Source organism: Oreochromis aureus, linkage group 20, assembly GCF_013358895.1.
Source record: "Oreochromis aureus strain Israel breed Guangdong linkage group 20, ZZ_aureus, whole genome shotgun sequence".
Lineage (NCBI taxonomy): Eukaryota > Metazoa > Chordata > Actinopteri > Cichliformes > Cichlidae > Oreochromis > Oreochromis aureus.
In genome coordinates this window covers 31,467,799-31,484,696 of record NC_052961.1, presented here as the reverse complement: position 1 = coordinate 31,484,696, position 16,898 = coordinate 31,467,799, and the positions used below count along the sequence as shown (strand labels likewise).

Here is a 16,898-nt window from a genome sequence, read left to right as displayed (position 1 = left end):
TCCAGACCGATAGATGTCATATCTTTGTTTCTCAGTTCTTCTTGAGTTTCTTTAGATTGTGGAATGATGTGTTGGCTTTTGAGATCTTTCACCCTTCTACACTTTTTAAGACAGGTCTTATTTAAGTGAACTTGTTTGGCAGTAATCAGACCAGGGTGTGGCTGGTACAAGAGAAAATGTATTTTTAAAACATTATTCTGATTTTTGTGCATGTTCACAAAGAGTAACTTCTGAAGTGACTCTATCAAGGTTTGCACAGATATATAGATCATCACTGCACTAATTAATTTTTGTCTTTTCATGTGATTTCTTAATATTGAAATACTTGAAATCAAGCAATGTATTAGTTCCTGGCAGTTGCTACAGTTTGTGGTAATGTATGGTATGTGTAAAAGTCACACAGTTTTGTTTAACACTGTGTGTATCTGTAGTGTGTTGGGGGCTGTGCGCACGGACAGTCTTGTTTGCTTGTTAGCGTGCCCTTTAATATTGTATTCAATGTCATATAAACATACGAATATTGAACGAATATTTACAGTAAATATTTAAAGAAAATTAAACCCCAATATAGGATCTATTTAAAAAACAACAACTTTTAAACACAGGTACAGTAGGAGTTGATAGTTTCATATTTTTCTGAGAATATATCTGAAGCAGAAGCGTATGTGATCACAGTTTCCTGCTTAGATAGACGACCTGGTTCCAAAAATACAACCCAGAGGTTTGTGGCTTCATTTCTGTTAAGCTACCTCCAAACTGGAGTTGATGGTTGTGTCAGTTATGCTTCATTTCTGATCACATCACTGGTAAATGTGGTCAAGACACCTCTGTGTGAGTCTTACGCTTAGATGTGAGATCAAACAGATTTTTACACCAACAATTTATTAAAAAATAAATAAATAAATAAAAAAAGGCAACCTTTTTTTTAGGGGGCATGCATATTTGAAAAAGTCACCATGTCAAAACTTTATGTTACATTAACATTAGTGTCTTAATTTTTAGACACTAGCAAAATAAGGTAAAGGAAGATATAGTATTTGTATTAGCTCCGAACCTTGACATCACTTATTTGATTTGTTAAACTACCTGTAAATCATTTAAGCATAAAAAAGGCACCTAACTCAAAGGATGAACGACTGTGCCCACAGATAACATACAAGTGAGCATGAAAATGCATATTTAGACACTATGTTACTAGCTGTGTTTCTATTTCTTTGGCTGCATTTAATTAAAATTGACAAATGACAAATAACAGTTTAATAGACATCAAGCAGCAACACTGTCCAAAGTACTATTAGGTGAGAAGAAGTTTCAGACCTAAATAATTATTTATTGTAGATGAATAGTATCTGAAAGTCATGTCATCAAGAGACAGGAAAAAATCCAGGAAAGACCTGATATTTGTGACCTGACTGATGCATCTGGCACTTCAGTTGTTCTTTTTACTTTTTGCCAAAGTTTAATCAGTGGAAGGATGACTGTCAGGAAGCCATAAGGAAACAGGGAGAAAACTGTTGAGGTATGCCAAAGTACACAAGAACTAGAGTAAAAATCAATGGCAAAAGGTGTTATTGAGTCATAAACCAAATATGAAGAGCTTGGTTCGAATCAAAGAAAAATTTTGTATGTCCTTCAAAAAGCCTGAAAAACTATTTCTCTACACTAAATATTGAAACTACAAGTTCATAATTTGTTGAAGACTAAAGGTGGACATATCAAATATTGACCTTCAAGCTTGTGACAATTATACATACTCTCTTTTTGCCTTATATACCCTATCTCCATCTCGTCATGTTTCATGGCACCCATTTTCCAAGCAAAATATAGAGAAATTAAGGCTGGCTTAAGACTTTTATACAGCAGTGCAGTAACATTGGAGACAAATATGATAAGTGTGTGTGTAATGTGTTCCTCCTTGTGTTCTACAGTTTCTGAAAAAAGTAAAAATAATCTTAATGTTAAAAGTATATCATACTAGTATGAAGTTAGCAGTTGCTAACATAGGGGTAACAGCAACTATTCCAGCACATGCAGCATATGGCACAATGACAGTGATTGCATCCATACACATGCTGTATTAAGGGCAAGCATAGGCTCTTATTCTACTATTATTACTCCTGCCGCCACACTAATATCTTCCAATTAATCCTAACATTATCCTCCAATTTTACACAAAATGCAGTTAAACAACTACTTGGTGGCCAGGCCTCCAGAGTGGATGAGGTTTACTGGTTTATAATGAAGGTTACTGCATTAGTTACAACTTCCAACTTTACCCAGAATCCTGTAGATTTCGCATGTTTGGCATGGTATGAAAAAGTATGACGTTTTTTTTATCCTTTGAGACAGCTAGCATCTAGCAGATAACTCTTAAAAAAACAGATAACTCCTTTAATGACTTATTTCTCTTTTGTCTAATGCCACCAGTAGCACCTGGATTTTTGTTGCCCTGGTGGTGAATGTAGTTTAGCAAGTTACTAAAGTGCACTTGAGAATATTTTTTGCAGTTAGTCACAGCTCTGAAAAGTCTCTAGCCACAAACCCACAGCCCTGTGCAGTTCTCTCATACTTTCAGTTTACACCTGGGACCACAGTTTAAGCAAATTCAAATGTAAAACTTGTAAACATCAGAATGGATATTATCATTAGAGTAACTGTACTCACAGCATATCATGATATGCATGGATAGTTATTTACTTCTCCTAAGGCTACATATATAAGGCTACATAAGTCATTTTCTTTCAACATTTTTACACAAATTTTCTGCATTTTGTGCTGGGTAATTTGCACTCCAAGTGTATGTTTCCTGGCCATATATACAAAACAGAATATTTGCATGTATTGTACAGCATTTATAATTCTCTCTCATGTTAATTGAGTCTACTTAAATGTCACAGGAGCTGTTGTTTTTTTAATCAGTCACAGCATTTGCAGCTGATGTCGTGTGATGAAAAGTAGCAGAAGGTTTGTTGTTGTTTTTTTGTCCGTCTTATTGAAACAGTCTTTGTGTCATTCCATCTTAAATCACAACCTTTGCTCAAACATCTTTGACTTGCAAATGTTACAATACAAAGTATAAACATATGTGAAATTTTAGCTTCATATATCAAATAGCCTTTTTTAAAATGGTCTATCGACCCATTTTCTGGCCTTTCTTTTTCACAAATTGAAATACAAATCCATGTTTGAACATGAATACCTCAAAACTAAGATGAAAGCCTCACTGGGTGTTTTTACTTCAAAACAATCAGAGTCTGTAAGTACTAACTAGTTAAAATATGGAAAAAAAAAGATCCAGCAGTCTTATAAAATAAAAAAAAATTACAACACAAATAGGGGGGAAGAGACAAATTTAGACAATTCCTGAAAGTTATGTAGCAGAATTTCCCAAGTACAGTAAAATAAAGCACTTAGAATACTTTTTAATATTAAATTCTAAGTCTCTTTTAGTAGGACGAATGTGACACGTGTAACACAAAAACAAAGATATTAATGGATTACACACATGAATAAAATACAACTTCACATTGAAACAAAAAACTAGCAATTTTGAACAGTATACAGTTATATTTCATGATAATGCTAAAACAGAATATTTTTTAACATTTAATTCATAGTCACAATATCACAGGCTGCACCACAGCCAAACAAAAAATGAATAAATAAATTAGTAGATAGTCTAAAGTGAATTTAACAAAACTCGGGATTTTCCAGTTAATATTCAAAATCATATTCTGTAATTATGTGTATATTTTTCATTTTCAAAACCTATCCTGCCTACCTACAATACTGCCTACTACTGCCCTCAAGATAATTTATACTAAGAGGCAAAAAATTCATATATTTAGCAAAATATTTCATCTAGAATAGTTGTAACAATGTGTGAAGAAATGGGCCAAAAGGGTTTTTTTGTTTTGTTTTTTTGTTTTTTAAATATGTATCTTGGAAAGTATATAAAGCAAAAAAATTTAACAGTAATTATTACGTATGTTCAACAGTTGACATAAAAATTGTCGAAGGTTTAACAGAAGATATTCTTAAAAATGTCATAATTTGAGACAAGTGACCCAGGTCTCCAAAACGAAAAATATGCTAATTTGATTCATGCTGACAGTAAGAAAAACCAGTGAAAATTGTAGGCTTTTCTCTAAAAGACTTTTTGAGATCTTCATGTTCAAACATGGTTTCAGATTTAAATGTTCCAAACAATGGCCTGAAAGGGGCTCAATATATAAAGGAACATTTCACAGCACTTGTTTTATATGTTCAAACTTTGTGCAATAAAATGTTTATGTGAAATGGACAAGTTAAAGTAGAAATTTGGCTGATGTGAGATGGAATGACCCGTTTCTAAAAAATCTGATATTTCTCTAAGATGATGTTTGGTTTTCCTGATGATTGCTGTATGTGCTGTTCCCTAAAGCAGCCTTTGTATTTAAGGACATAATGCTCTCACATATCAGAATTACTGAAAAAGGTTGATATTCAACTTTATTGAATTTATGTTTTATCAATAGTTGACCAATTTCACATTCTCATGGACGCTATTGTATGTTCTACCGTTGATGTGTTTAAATATTTTTTCAATGTCGCAGCATCATAGTGAGTTTAAATTGAAAACGTTATTGTATATGAAATGAGAGCACTTGTGTGTTAGTTTTCTTTTAGCCTAAGATAATATTTGTGAGTCTAACTTTGGCGCGTATGTTGCTCATTTCCTTTTTGGTGGGCGAAGCCGCGGCAATATAAAGCCCAGCACATCGTTTGCCTGTCTCACTCTCAAGTCATGAGCTGTGGTGATGATGTGGTTCCTGCTCCTGTTTCTTCACATCGCTCACATTGAGCTGGTGATCTCACAAGGTAAGTTAGTTTAGTTTCTTTAATTCTGGATATTATTAATAGTAATAAATATTATTATGAATTTGAATTAAGAATGAGTCTTTCAAATGTGTTTGACATTTACGGGAAAAAACTATAGAAATTAATAATTAATTAATTAATTAATAATTAGTAAACAAAATTAATACTTTAAAAGAGTTAGAATGTAGATTTGAAACAAAGAAAACAATCAGTGTTATTTGTTTACAAGTGTGTTTGTGGCAATTCAAAATAAGGAATCGCTACAATATCTTTCAAAGCTTAATGTAAAAATTGGTCTTTTTGTGGGGGTGAACATAAAATACAGAATGGCAAAAATTCACAACCGCTAAAAGCTTCCATTGCTAAAGTGTATTATTTGCAAAGATCTATGTATGCTTTTATTTATAAAGACGTATAAACAAACATAGTGGGAAGCATGGCGGTGAAGGAAAATACCAGGCTCCAATCTAGCCTGAGGTCCACTTTAAGCATTTTTTTTTATTGTGATTTTTGCATAATCCTTTCTGTGTGGAGTTGGCACGGCCACCTTGTGTCTGCATGGGTTATCTCTGGGTACTGTGACTTCCTCTCACAGTCCAAAGACATACGTGCAGTAGGTTAATTAGTAAATCTAAATAACTGTGTGTGTAAACACGAGTGTCTGCATGTGTTAACAGGTTGGTGACCTGTCCACGGTGTTATCTGCCTCTTTCCCTATGACGGCTGGATTCCGACCTCCCAGAAATTTTATGAGCAGAATTGTTTGGATTAAGACTTAGTGGATTCAAAATAACAATAATAATAATGAACAAAAACAATGTTTTTAGAAATATGTTGCTAAATATATTAAAATAATAAAGTAAAACATAAAAGCATACAAACAAATAATTATTAGTATTATTTTTTTTTTAACTTGTTTTCAGATGTTATGGCACGAACAAAAGTGTAACATTTTATCCTTTGCAGTTCCCAAAAGTAAGTCATGAAACAAATCATAATAATAAGAATAAGAATAATTTGCTGTATAAACCTTGTATGTTCCTAGCTGAGGACAGACTGATTCTAAAAAATGGAAACAAAGGAGGCTACCCATGTGAAGGTTACCTTGAAGTCTATCATAACAACACATGGGGCTATGTTGGTGATACACGCTGGAGCAAGAACACTGAAAAAGTGGTTTGTAAGAGCACTCACTGTGGGGAACCTGTGGAGAACTCAGTAACAGATATTCTTAAGCCTTCAGAAGACAGCACGATCTGGCTCAATGAACTGAAGTGTGAAGGAGACGAGAGCGCTCTGTGGGAATGTAAACATCCTGGTTGGAAATCCAGCTATTACTCAAAGCTCACAGTGAAAAAAATTACATGTTCAAGTAAGTTTCTCTGTTTTTTGTTTCTGTTATTTTTATGTTGTTGGTGGTGGGTTTTTTTAGTGAGCTCGGTGACAACAACTCTTAGCTAAAGGTTGTTAAGGTACATTAATGGAAATGACTTGATAAGATCGATTGTGATGTTTGTTGGTTTTTTGTCTGTGTTTGTATTTGGCTGGTTTATGATTGTGCTCTTCAAGGTAATATCACATTAAGCCTGGATGGACCCAAATGTGCTGGAGCGGTCCAGTACTCCATTGATGGCAAATCGGGTTACTTTTGTAAAGACAGATTGGGTAAGAGTGTGATTCATTCATGTATACATTTGTAGGTTCTTTTCTAAATGTTAACTGTACATAACATCAGAGGAGAAACAAAGATAACTTTTTCTCAGTAAAATGCAAATGCAGTAAACAATAGACAGCAACTCAGAGACAGCGTTTAAGATCAGTGTAGTGCAATTATGGTTAAATAATTCTAAACTAATGTCAGATAGTTTTAAATTTTAATTGACTCATATTTTTTAATAATTATTGTAATTAAGTTACTTATTAAAATATCATTCAATGAAGATTTTCACTAAGACAAATAATGATGATATGTTTCATTGTATAATTCCTAATCAAAAATAAAAATGAAGATACTTAAGGAAAGTTACTTTTCACCATTGATACTTTTATATTCAGACACTATAGTCACAGAATTAGAAGCTTCAACATTGTCTTGTTAAGCCTGAAATACTAAAGTATCACACTAAAGAAAATCTCTCTGTGCTAAATTATCAGATTCATGCAACAAACAAATATCTTCTGTGTTTCAAAGGGCAGAAGAGTTCCACTACTGTGAAATATTCTTCTTCTTATTTAATGGTGTACTACTTCGATCACGTTTTAAAATGTCTTACACTATTTTTGATTAACAAAGAATATATAATTCCTCTCTATTAAAGAAAAAAAAGAAGCCGATCTTCTGTGTAAAAATCTCGGGTGTGGTGAATTCAAAGAAATTCTTCCCCTAAAATGGATCGATAGTGAAAGATACAGAAGCTCATCAAAGATGAAGCTCGATTGTTCAGCCTTTAAAAATGCAGACCCAGATAATCTGTGGCAGTGTGTGAATGGCAAACAGGACAATTCAGCATCATGCAAACCTGTTTCTATCATATGTGAAGGTAACACACACACACAGACACACACACACACAGTTACACATTACGTAAACTGATTGTGTTACATATTAAATATGGTGAAAGTGTTTTTATAAACAGGTTTTATGAGACTGCAGCTCAAAGGAAACCAGTCAAATGTGTGTTCTGGCCAGCTGGAAAAAGAAGAAAATAACAACTGGGTACCTGTTCAACAGGACAACTTTACTTTTGATGTGTGCCAGCAAATGCACTGTGGTAACTCTCTCAGCCCAAACAACAGCACAAACAAAAACCTTAATGTGACTTGCACAGGTAATTCAACACATTTATATTCCAACACAAACAACTTCCAAGCAAAAACTTCACTGTAAAACTGTAAAACTCTCTCTCTCTCTCTCTCTCTCTCTCTCTCTCAGATGAAGTTAAAGTAGTTCTGCACTCTGGTAAAGACAGCAAGTGCTATGGTACAGTTAATATTCAAGTGAATGGTTCAGTTAAGCCTGTGTGTGCCTCCACCTGGACTAAAAAGGAAGCTGAATTAGTCTGCAAGGAGCTTGGATGCGGGGAAGTGAGTTTTCCAGTTTAGTCACCATAAGTTACCTGTTGTTCTGATACATGGATACTGAGTGTATCAGAAACTGTCCATACAGCAGTGCTACTGGCTTTATTGTGATAAGTGTACTAATGTGCACCATTAATACTGGATGAGTATCAATGAAATAATGCAAACTCATAAATGCTTTGTTCTAGCTGATTTATACTAAAGTCGAACGTCGAAATTCAGGAGGGATAATGGACCATGTGAGCTGCAAAGGCAGCGAGTCCTCACTGTGGCACTGTCCTGCTAAGCATGACAAGAACATCCAGTGTTCAAACCAACCTTATGTGGTGTGTTCAGGTGAGATACAGCAGTGAAAATGTACAGAGTGGCTGCTGATGGCCTTTGTCTGCTTTTATAATGGGATTTTAAATTCTGCAATAAATTCTCTGTCGAGAGAGAAAATGAGTTACTTCATTCAATGAAATTGTGACATTGTTAAATTCTGATTATATTTTTCCAAAATGTGTTCAGTAATTAATTAATTTAATGTATTTATTCTTTTTGTGTTTCATGGCTGATAAATCTCTTATTGTCATGGTACAGACAGTGTGGAGGTGAAACTGGCAGATGGTCCTGGAAGATGTGCTGGAAGATTGGAGATAAAGCATGAGGGCCAGTGGAAGAAAGTTCCTGCAAACAGATGGACAGAGGATCAGTCAGCAGCTGTCTGCAAACAACTGCAATGTGGGGAAAAAGGCAAAACTGAAAAATTCAGTCAGGGTTCTGATAGCTTCCTGTCAATAACGTGTCCAACAAATAAGAAGATATCAAACATATCTGAGTGCTTAACAGAAAACTCAAACAACCAATTTTCAAATCGAGAAGTGGAAGCAGTTGGAATCACCTGTGAGGGTGAGTGTCACGTGCCCTTTGACCTTGTTGCTGTGTATAACTGTGTGATGGACCGAGCAGCGAAGGAAACTTAGGCACAGGTTAAAGTCCAAAAAAATGATTTTTATTTAACCCAAAAACATAATTGGTTAAATCATGCAAAAAGAATCAAAATCTTGGGCCCATAAAAGAGGTCAAAATAACAGAACTCTACTCAAAGTTGACAACACTTCTGATAACTCAAACAAACTGACCTAACTTAACGAGACAAAGGGGAAACTTAAATAGTGGCTGATCAGCCCACAAAAAACACAAGGGGTAAAACACACAAAACCTAACTAAACCAAACATAATGAACTCCAATTCCCCCCATGGTCCAGAGTTATGGAATGAACCAATTAGCAGTCTTCCTTCAAAGCTCACTCCGCCCCTTTTTCACCTCTTGGCTCCTTAATCAAGGGACTGGAGCAGCTGCAACTAAGGTAACTCAGAAAACAAAAGATTAATCATACATAACAGTGTAAACTAAAATGTGCGCACTTATTTTAGAATGCAGTGTTATGTGGAATTAACTCTAAACCAAAACCAGTTATTTATTGTCCTGTAAATTAATTCCTATATTTAAAGGAAGACAAATGTGAATGCAATGTTACTTATAAGCCTCTATACCAACATGGTGGATATTACCACTGTGTGGCTGTGAGTGCAGCCATCACAAACTGTCACTGCCAGTACGATTCTGTCAGGGTTATAAAAGCAAGTCATTGTTTTAAATTAAATACAGTTAACACACTGAAACTCTAATAATGGAATCAATACCAAATGCTATTTGCTTTTTTAAAGTTTTTTTTAAATGTATTTATTTATGTATGTATTTTCATGTGTCTTTTATTTACCTGATGAGAGATTGATGATATTGGTGAGACAGGATCAAAACAGGAAAAGTTGCAGACTTTCAAACAAAATGAGGTGAACTCTGAACTTTGCTTTGTGGAGTCTTAAGTATCCAGAGGTTCTAATGCCAGTGTTCCCTATAAAACTCTCTATGTCTATGAGTTCAGTCACTCATAGACTTTGAGAGTTTTATTTTGCCAAAACTGGGAAAGAAAATGTCAAGGTTAAGCTCTTGTTCTTCTAGTGGGTGTACATTTGAGAACAAGTTTCATAAAAGAAATTCTTTTTAAAAAGTGTCATATGTACCCATGTCTGTTTAGAATGGATCCATTTAGAATGATAACATTTTATACTTGAGTTTTGTAACTGTCCATCAAGTGTAATGATAAGTGTACGGTAATGGTACAGTATGATAAATGAACTGTTATTATATATAATGCTTTTCTACTCCTTTTGAGAACCCAGAGCGCATTTTACTGCAAGTAGTAGAGATTCATTAATCTGCTCAGGTATCAGCAAAGACATTCAGCATTTTAAAGTCAAAGCACTTTTTACTACAAGCCCAATTCACCCAGTCACAAGCACACATTCATGCAGTGCTTTAATTCTGTGTCAAAGGGCTTTGTCTAACATTCACGCATGAACCACTGACCTTTCAACAGGTAGACGACCTGCACAGCCACTTACTGTATATCACGTTTCTCTCTTTGTGTCCATCAGGTCACAAGGTGGTGTTTTTGAGTGGAACCTGTTCTGGTCATGTGGGGATAGAGCATGGCAGAGAAATCTACTGGCTCTCTGGCTCTAACGAGACATGGAACCAAGAGTCTGCAGACACAGTGTGTCAGCAGATGCATTGTGGGAACGCTGCCAGCTTTTCTTTCAATTCTAGTGCTGATATGATTAATAAAGTTTGGAAAGACTCTTTTAGCTGCTCATCCAGAAAAAATTCTCTTTTTGAGTGTAACCAAACTACACCTCTGCCTCCTGACCACCAAACTTCTACTGCCTATGTGAACTGTTCAGGTAATGTGAAATGTGAATGAGTTAAAGTATAAAACTAAGACTAAAGTCATTATAGAATTGATTTATTGTGTCACTAGTTGTAATGTGATCCACTCAGAGGACACAATTTATTTATAACAGACTTTACCTTTTAATGTCCATAGATGTACATTCACTTCCTTGTTTTCTCTCAATCAAGTTTCTACTATTTTCTGTTTTTTCTGAAACCCAGCTCGGTCTAAGAAGTTGTGAAATATCTGCTGATACTAGTTTCCTCTTAACTTTTGCTTTTTCAATGTCACAACAGGAAATATTGAGATGAGGTTGATGAACGGCTGCTGGGGAAAAGTCAGAATTCATGTAGAAAAGAAGGAAGGAGATATGTGTGCAGACACCTGGACAGAAGACAAGTCTGTGAAGCTGTGTGAGAAGCTGAACTGTGGGATGCCCATAAAAGCCCACAACAGTCCCAGAGATGGTGATATCCTCTTCAAGAGTTTACACCCGACAAGTCGGACTACTGACCTGACACAGAGCATCTTTGTCAAAAACCAGGACAATGATAACTCCTGTAATCAAAAACCAGCCTATGTTGTTTGCTCAGGTAATTAATTGTTTTTTAAAAATATTTTTATATTGCAAAAATATAATAAATGTCGTGACTTTCCTTGGCAGAATGTTTCATTTTCAACTGATATGCCTCCTTTGGAAAAAATTGCCAGTTTTATTGTTCCAGTTTATTGGTTTGTTGACTTTTTGTCACTAAGTTACAGGATACCAGAATTTAGAAAACAAAAAGAGACTGACTTTTGCTTTAACATCAATCTGTTTTTAAATATTCCTTCAAATCCATTTTGTGTTAAAAAAGCAAATTTGAATTTTTCTGAAGTTACCAGACTGAAATTCTTTAAACTTTTCATCTTTTCACCAAGACTATGATGGATAATTAAAAATAAAATGACAATATTACCAATTTGTTTCAGGTAGTGTCAAGCCCAGATTTAGCATTCCCAGTTACAAATGTTTTGGAAACATAGAGGTGGAGTATGAGGGGAAGTGGATCCCTGTGTGCGAGGATGCTCTCAAAGACACTAACAATCGAAACACCATCTGTCAGGAGCTTAAATGTGGTGATGCTGTCGAGACTCGTCCCTACTTTGGACCTGCAGCAGATAAATTAGCCATTTCAAACATAAACTGCACTGCAAATGCTAACAGTCCATTATCTGCATGCAGCAGTATTACTGCTTCTACAGCTGCCTGCAAACACAGTGGCCTCCGATGCTCTGGTGTGTATAATGATCTTTGTTTCTTTTACAATCTTCTCTTGTGTCAGCAGTTTCTTAATTATTCTTTGCTCCTTCACTGAACTGAAACTGAAACAAACTGAGACTAGTTTGTATTTCAGAAAAATGTTGAGATAAAAATAATGCTGCGTTCAAACTTTGACATGCTCGCCTTCAAAGGTTACTTTTAGTGAAATAAAGGTTAGAAGTTTAACATCCTCACCTCCATTAATCATATTTGTTCTACTCAGTTTTAATCTTTTCTTTCCTGCTTGTTGTCCATGTCACCAGTATGTCTCTGCCACACAGTCTGACTCACTTAAATAATGTCTGGAATCAGCTGGAAACAGCTAGCCTGTGCAGTCTGATGGTTATAAAAATATCTCTGTCATCAGTTGTCATCTCTTTGTTATCACTCTATAAAATCATTTTATTTACACAGCAGTCAGCAGGTTAGCTAAACTTTAACAACTTTAAGTTGATGCAGGATCATAATGTCATTTCTGTGTGCAGAGTGTGTTATTTATATCATTCAGATCCTGTTGATTACATCATGTTTTGTGAACGTTTTATTTCTCTTGTCTGTCTCAGAATGGAGGACGATGGTACCTGACAAAAAGGCCTGTAGTGGAACAGTGTTGGTTCATTGGAGACAGGGACCCAGTGCTGTTTCCAGAGAAAACTTCAGTGAAACTGAGAAGGAAAAGCTTTGCCAGGATATGGACTGTGGTGGACACCAATCAACAAATGAAAGCCACCCCCAAACAATTGAAATAGATTCTTTTTGGAACAAAAGATTCAGCTGTGGTAAAAATCCAGGAAGCATTTGGGAGTGTGAAAATAAAACCACTCCCTCAAGGAAGGAGCCAGTCTTTATTGAATGCCAAAGTAAGATTTATATCAGCAGGACTGATCTTAAATGATCACAGACGTTTTACATTTGCACTGGAAACACTGAAGAGTCAAACAAGACTGTGTGAAAGAGAATTATTCCAGATACACTGGATAAAGTAACAAACCAAAGCTAAAAGTGTTAAATGAACTATTTGATTATGGACTTGTGCTTCATATTTTGACTTTGTAGTGCAGAGATGATTAACTGATCATTTCCACTTCAGTGCTTTATGTCTTTATCAATACTTGACTGCAGTGTTTTATTGCTTTCCTTCCCAGAGGAGCCCAATGTCAGCCTTTCACAGGGCTGTAGTGGGGAAGTGAGGATAGATGGCGTTCCAGTGTGTGCTAGTAACTGGGATCTATCCTATGCACACAAAGTTTGCCAAGAAAAGCTTTGTGGCAATGCTGTCTTCATTAAACCCAAAGCTCCATCAAAGGGTTCAGGTAACATTTACCATGTCAGCTGTGAAAAGTACCATTCCATCATTGGCCAGTGCAGGAGGACTAAAGGAAAGTGTGACACAAATGTGGTGTTCATTACTTGTAGTGGTAAGTGTGAGTCCATACACCTCTCTTTCTATAGACTCATCCATATATACAGTACATACATGTAGGTCCTCTGTTAATTATGGTAGTATTTTAATTCATTATCTTGGGGTAATTGTTACATTTTTTGTTTCTTTGCAAAAGGAAAGGTTTTTTTTAAAGTAAAAATGACATTCTCAAGTTGCTTATGTCATTCTTAAGGAACTTATTCCAGTTTCCGTAACAATGACCATTTGGCTGGTTCATTAGAAAAGTAATCTCAAAAATCTGAAAAATATACAAGTTATTTTTGTTCATTTTTTAAACACATTACAAACACAAGCTGACCATCTCTAACATCATATTTGTCAGAAGTGGATGAGCTTGTTTCCTTCTTTAAACACAGTTTCTTTGCTTTTACAGAAAGTGTAAAGTTCCGCACGACTGAAAAACATGGAGGTGTCCTTGAAGTCAATTATCGAGATAAGTGGGAAAGAGTATGTCCATTTAATCCTTCCCCAGTTTTAGTGAGAAAGCTCTGTGAAGTGAGTAAGAAAGAAAACCATAGCATCTCTAAGGAAGACAAACAGGTAAATCTTTACATTCTGCTTCTTGAAGCGGTCATAGCGGTTTATAAAATGGAAAGAAATGCATGAGAGGTGTATCTCAATAATCACAAATTGACCAAATGTTTGAAGTTAAAAACTTACTGGATACTTTGCTGACACAAAGTTTGCAGAAATATAAAAGAAATTGAATGTCCCAATACTTTTGGTCTGGACTTCTAGTGACTTCTTTTGCTGTGTGTTGCTTCAGTCAGGCCTGTTTTTTTACTGCCAGAGAAATTTCAGTGTTTTTTATTCTGGCTGTATCTCTAAATGTGATAAAGTTTAAATTTGATTCAAGGTCAACTTAGAAACAACACTGGAGTTCACTGATGTTACCATGGACGTCAAGCGCGCCGTCAAACAACGTTCCTGTGGAAACGCTTCTCCAGCTGAAATACTTTGTGAAGGTAAGAGAAACCATGAATCCTTTCTCAATAAGTTCTATTGTTTTCAGAAATATTCATTCACTTGTTTTGCAGAGAAGAGACTTTTTTTAAAATCTGTAACTCTGAGCTTACTTACCTTAAGGTGGTGCAGATAAACATGATGAATCAAGTACAGCTCTCACTGTGACTGGATCCAGAAAAACATAAGTGGCTTTGCTTTATTTCAGGCTATGTGAAACTGACTCCCACACCAACATCACCCTCACCACCCTCACCACCCTCACCAACCTCACCACCTCCTTCTACATCCATAGCACCTATTATCGTGGGTGTGGGATTTCTTCTTGTTGTAATAATCTTGATTTCTGTTCTTATACGATTTTGTGTCAAGAGAGCCAGGAAGTCCAAAGTTTCATGTGAGTATATTTATTACATGGCTTGTTTCTGTTTTAATGAATTACCTTAGAACGTATCAAAAACTGAACTGAACATGAGATCCATCCTCATCATCCAAGTTTAAAGAAAAAGGCGTTGGAGGCTTTTTGCCACAAGAGGGCAGTCTTTCAGCATACTGACTGAATTCTGACTTCTCTGTGCTTTTCAGACAGCATTTCAAATAATGCTGTCACCGCTGCGGACTGAACAAGCAGCACATTAGCAAAGTCAAACATTGCTTACTTGATTGAAAATGTACATACAGAACTTGTAAAATTACCCAAACCTGTGCGTATGTTGCGATTTTCCTTGTCTTGTGCTGTACCCTGGTACATCGGTACATCACTGGTTCAATAGCACAGTGCATTGGTTAGACAGCTGCGGCTATGTACTCTATCAGTAAATGCATAATACATTAATCTTTCAGCAAGGATGCTGCCTGGGAAAGAAGTGGAGTTTGAAAGAGGGGAATATGAGAATGTCATAGACAAAGACAATGAGATGGAAGACATCAGTCGTGGTAGTATGTCATTCATTCATTCATTCATTTGTTTATTGATTGATTATTTTGTTCATTCATTCAGTTTTTTCATAGTTTTTAAAATGTTATTAATCTTAATCAAAGTCTATAGATTTGAGTGTCATTTATACATGTGTACATGTATACATGTGTACATAACTAAAACTCATTACTTTTGTTGTGGTAATGACGTGGTAATGTAAGAAGCAGTAATACGTAAAACACTGTTATACTTTACACTGATAATATTATTCATTATTACATATTAATATGCCTGTTGTAGTTATTTCTACTTAATTGCACTATATCATCAACTTGAGAGGTTCTGGCCATAGAAATGAAAACCTTACCTGAATTAAATTTGGCTTTACTTTTTGGTGTTGTCTTCTTGCCTTGAGCTACTGCTTCTCCCTGATGTCCACTTAAAGGTGCACAATTTCCCTTTCAGCGTGGACCTAAACAGAAGGATAAAACAGATTTCAAATTACTGCACTGGTCAAAGTTCAATTTTCATTAAACAATATGCACATATCTGAGATGTGGGAGTTTTGGGGGAAACTTTTTTTTAATACAACATGGTGTAAGTGTTCTCTTGCTATTTTTCATTCAGGAGTCAGATCAGAGGCGGAATTAATCTCAGAGAAAGATGGGCAGAGTGTTTCCTTTTTACCTTATGAGGATATTGAAGCAGATGAGGCTCGACCCCTGACCTTCTCAGGCACGACTGCTCCTGCTGCCCGAGACATCAACGTTCATGAAGGTGTCCATAATGAAAGTACTGGCACTATCACAGTGTTTTCGCACGTTAATATTGGTAAATCTGAAAATGGCATCAATGAGACTAATTAATGTTTAACATTTGCAATCTGATTTTCTTTGTGACAGATGGGGTGACCTACGAAGAGGAAGATTCACAGGAGAGTTATGATGACATTGGTATGATTATTGAAACCGCACAGACTACAGCAGAGGTTCACAACAGCTCCCAAACAACTGATGACTTAAACACAGCAGCCCCAGGACTGGTGGAGAGAGATGAGGACTACCTAGAGCCAGATGTGGATGGGTGAGCCGAATATGGCTTTAGGACCTACTTAAAAAAAAGCAGATCATGTAAAATTCGCCTTCCTTAAATGATATTATTTTCAATGGCTGAAAGAAAATTCAGTTTGACCCAAAACCTCAGTGTAAAAAGAAGCAAAATCTGTCTTTTGATAAAGTTTGGCAAAAAACTTGAAATGTATAATATATAAAAAGAATGTTAAGTACTAGTATTTTTTCTGTGCATCTTTCAATTTTTTGTTTGTTTGTAAACCTATAATTGAATGTAAGGTTTTTATAAACATCCTTACAGTGTTTCATATGTAACATTTATTATAATTAAATCTTCTATAATCATTACATTTTTAGGTTTGAACCTTTAAGTACATCTAGTGATGCTTCAGAGACTCAGGAATTTGAGAAATGGCTTAGATGTTGAGTATCAAACTGTATGTTATGTATGCTATATATAGTTTGATACACAGCACAATAA

The 16,898-nt window shown here is 35.5% G+C and overlaps 1 protein-coding gene across 1 annotated transcript; it reads left to right on the top strand.

The window, feature by feature from the left end:
- Nucleotides 1-4,825: 4,825 nt before the first annotated feature.
- On the top strand, nucleotides 4,826-16,597 carry LOC116315626 (scavenger receptor cysteine-rich type 1 protein M130-like). The gene is made up of 19 exons (XM_039604577.1): nucleotides 4,826-4,860; nucleotides 5,906-6,232; nucleotides 6,430-6,525; nucleotides 7,179-7,400; nucleotides 7,497-7,688; nucleotides 7,793-7,944; nucleotides 8,127-8,274; nucleotides 8,521-8,829; nucleotides 10,423-10,728; nucleotides 11,015-11,311; nucleotides 11,691-11,996; nucleotides 12,585-12,881; nucleotides 13,167-13,439; nucleotides 13,839-14,005; nucleotides 14,322-14,430; nucleotides 14,637-14,825; nucleotides 15,272-15,364; nucleotides 15,975-16,139; nucleotides 16,250-16,597. Exons 4-19 carry the CDS (start codon nucleotides 7,286-7,288, stop codon nucleotides 16,432-16,434), a joined length of 3,303 nt encoding a protein of 1,100 aa, XP_039460511.1. The 5' UTR covers nucleotides 4,826-4,860; nucleotides 5,906-6,232; nucleotides 6,430-6,525; nucleotides 7,179-7,285; the 3' UTR covers nucleotides 16,435-16,597.
- Nucleotides 16,598-16,898: the final 301 nt, after the last annotated feature.

Excerpts from the sequence above, each read along its gene's own strand:
- LOC116315626 (XM_039604577.1), top strand. The coding sequence starts at position 7,286 with ATGAAGCTCGATTGTTCAGCCTTTAAAAATGCAGACCCAGATAATCTG. Across the intron at positions 7,689-7,792 it reads CCTTAATGTGACTTGCACAG|ATGAAGTTAAAGTAGTTCTG; the intron begins GTAATTCAACAC and ends TCTCTCTCTCAG. Across the intron at positions 7,945-8,126 it reads AGGAGCTTGGATGCGGGGAA|CTGATTTATACTAAAGTCGA; the intron begins GTGAGTTTTCCA and ends GCTTTGTTCTAG.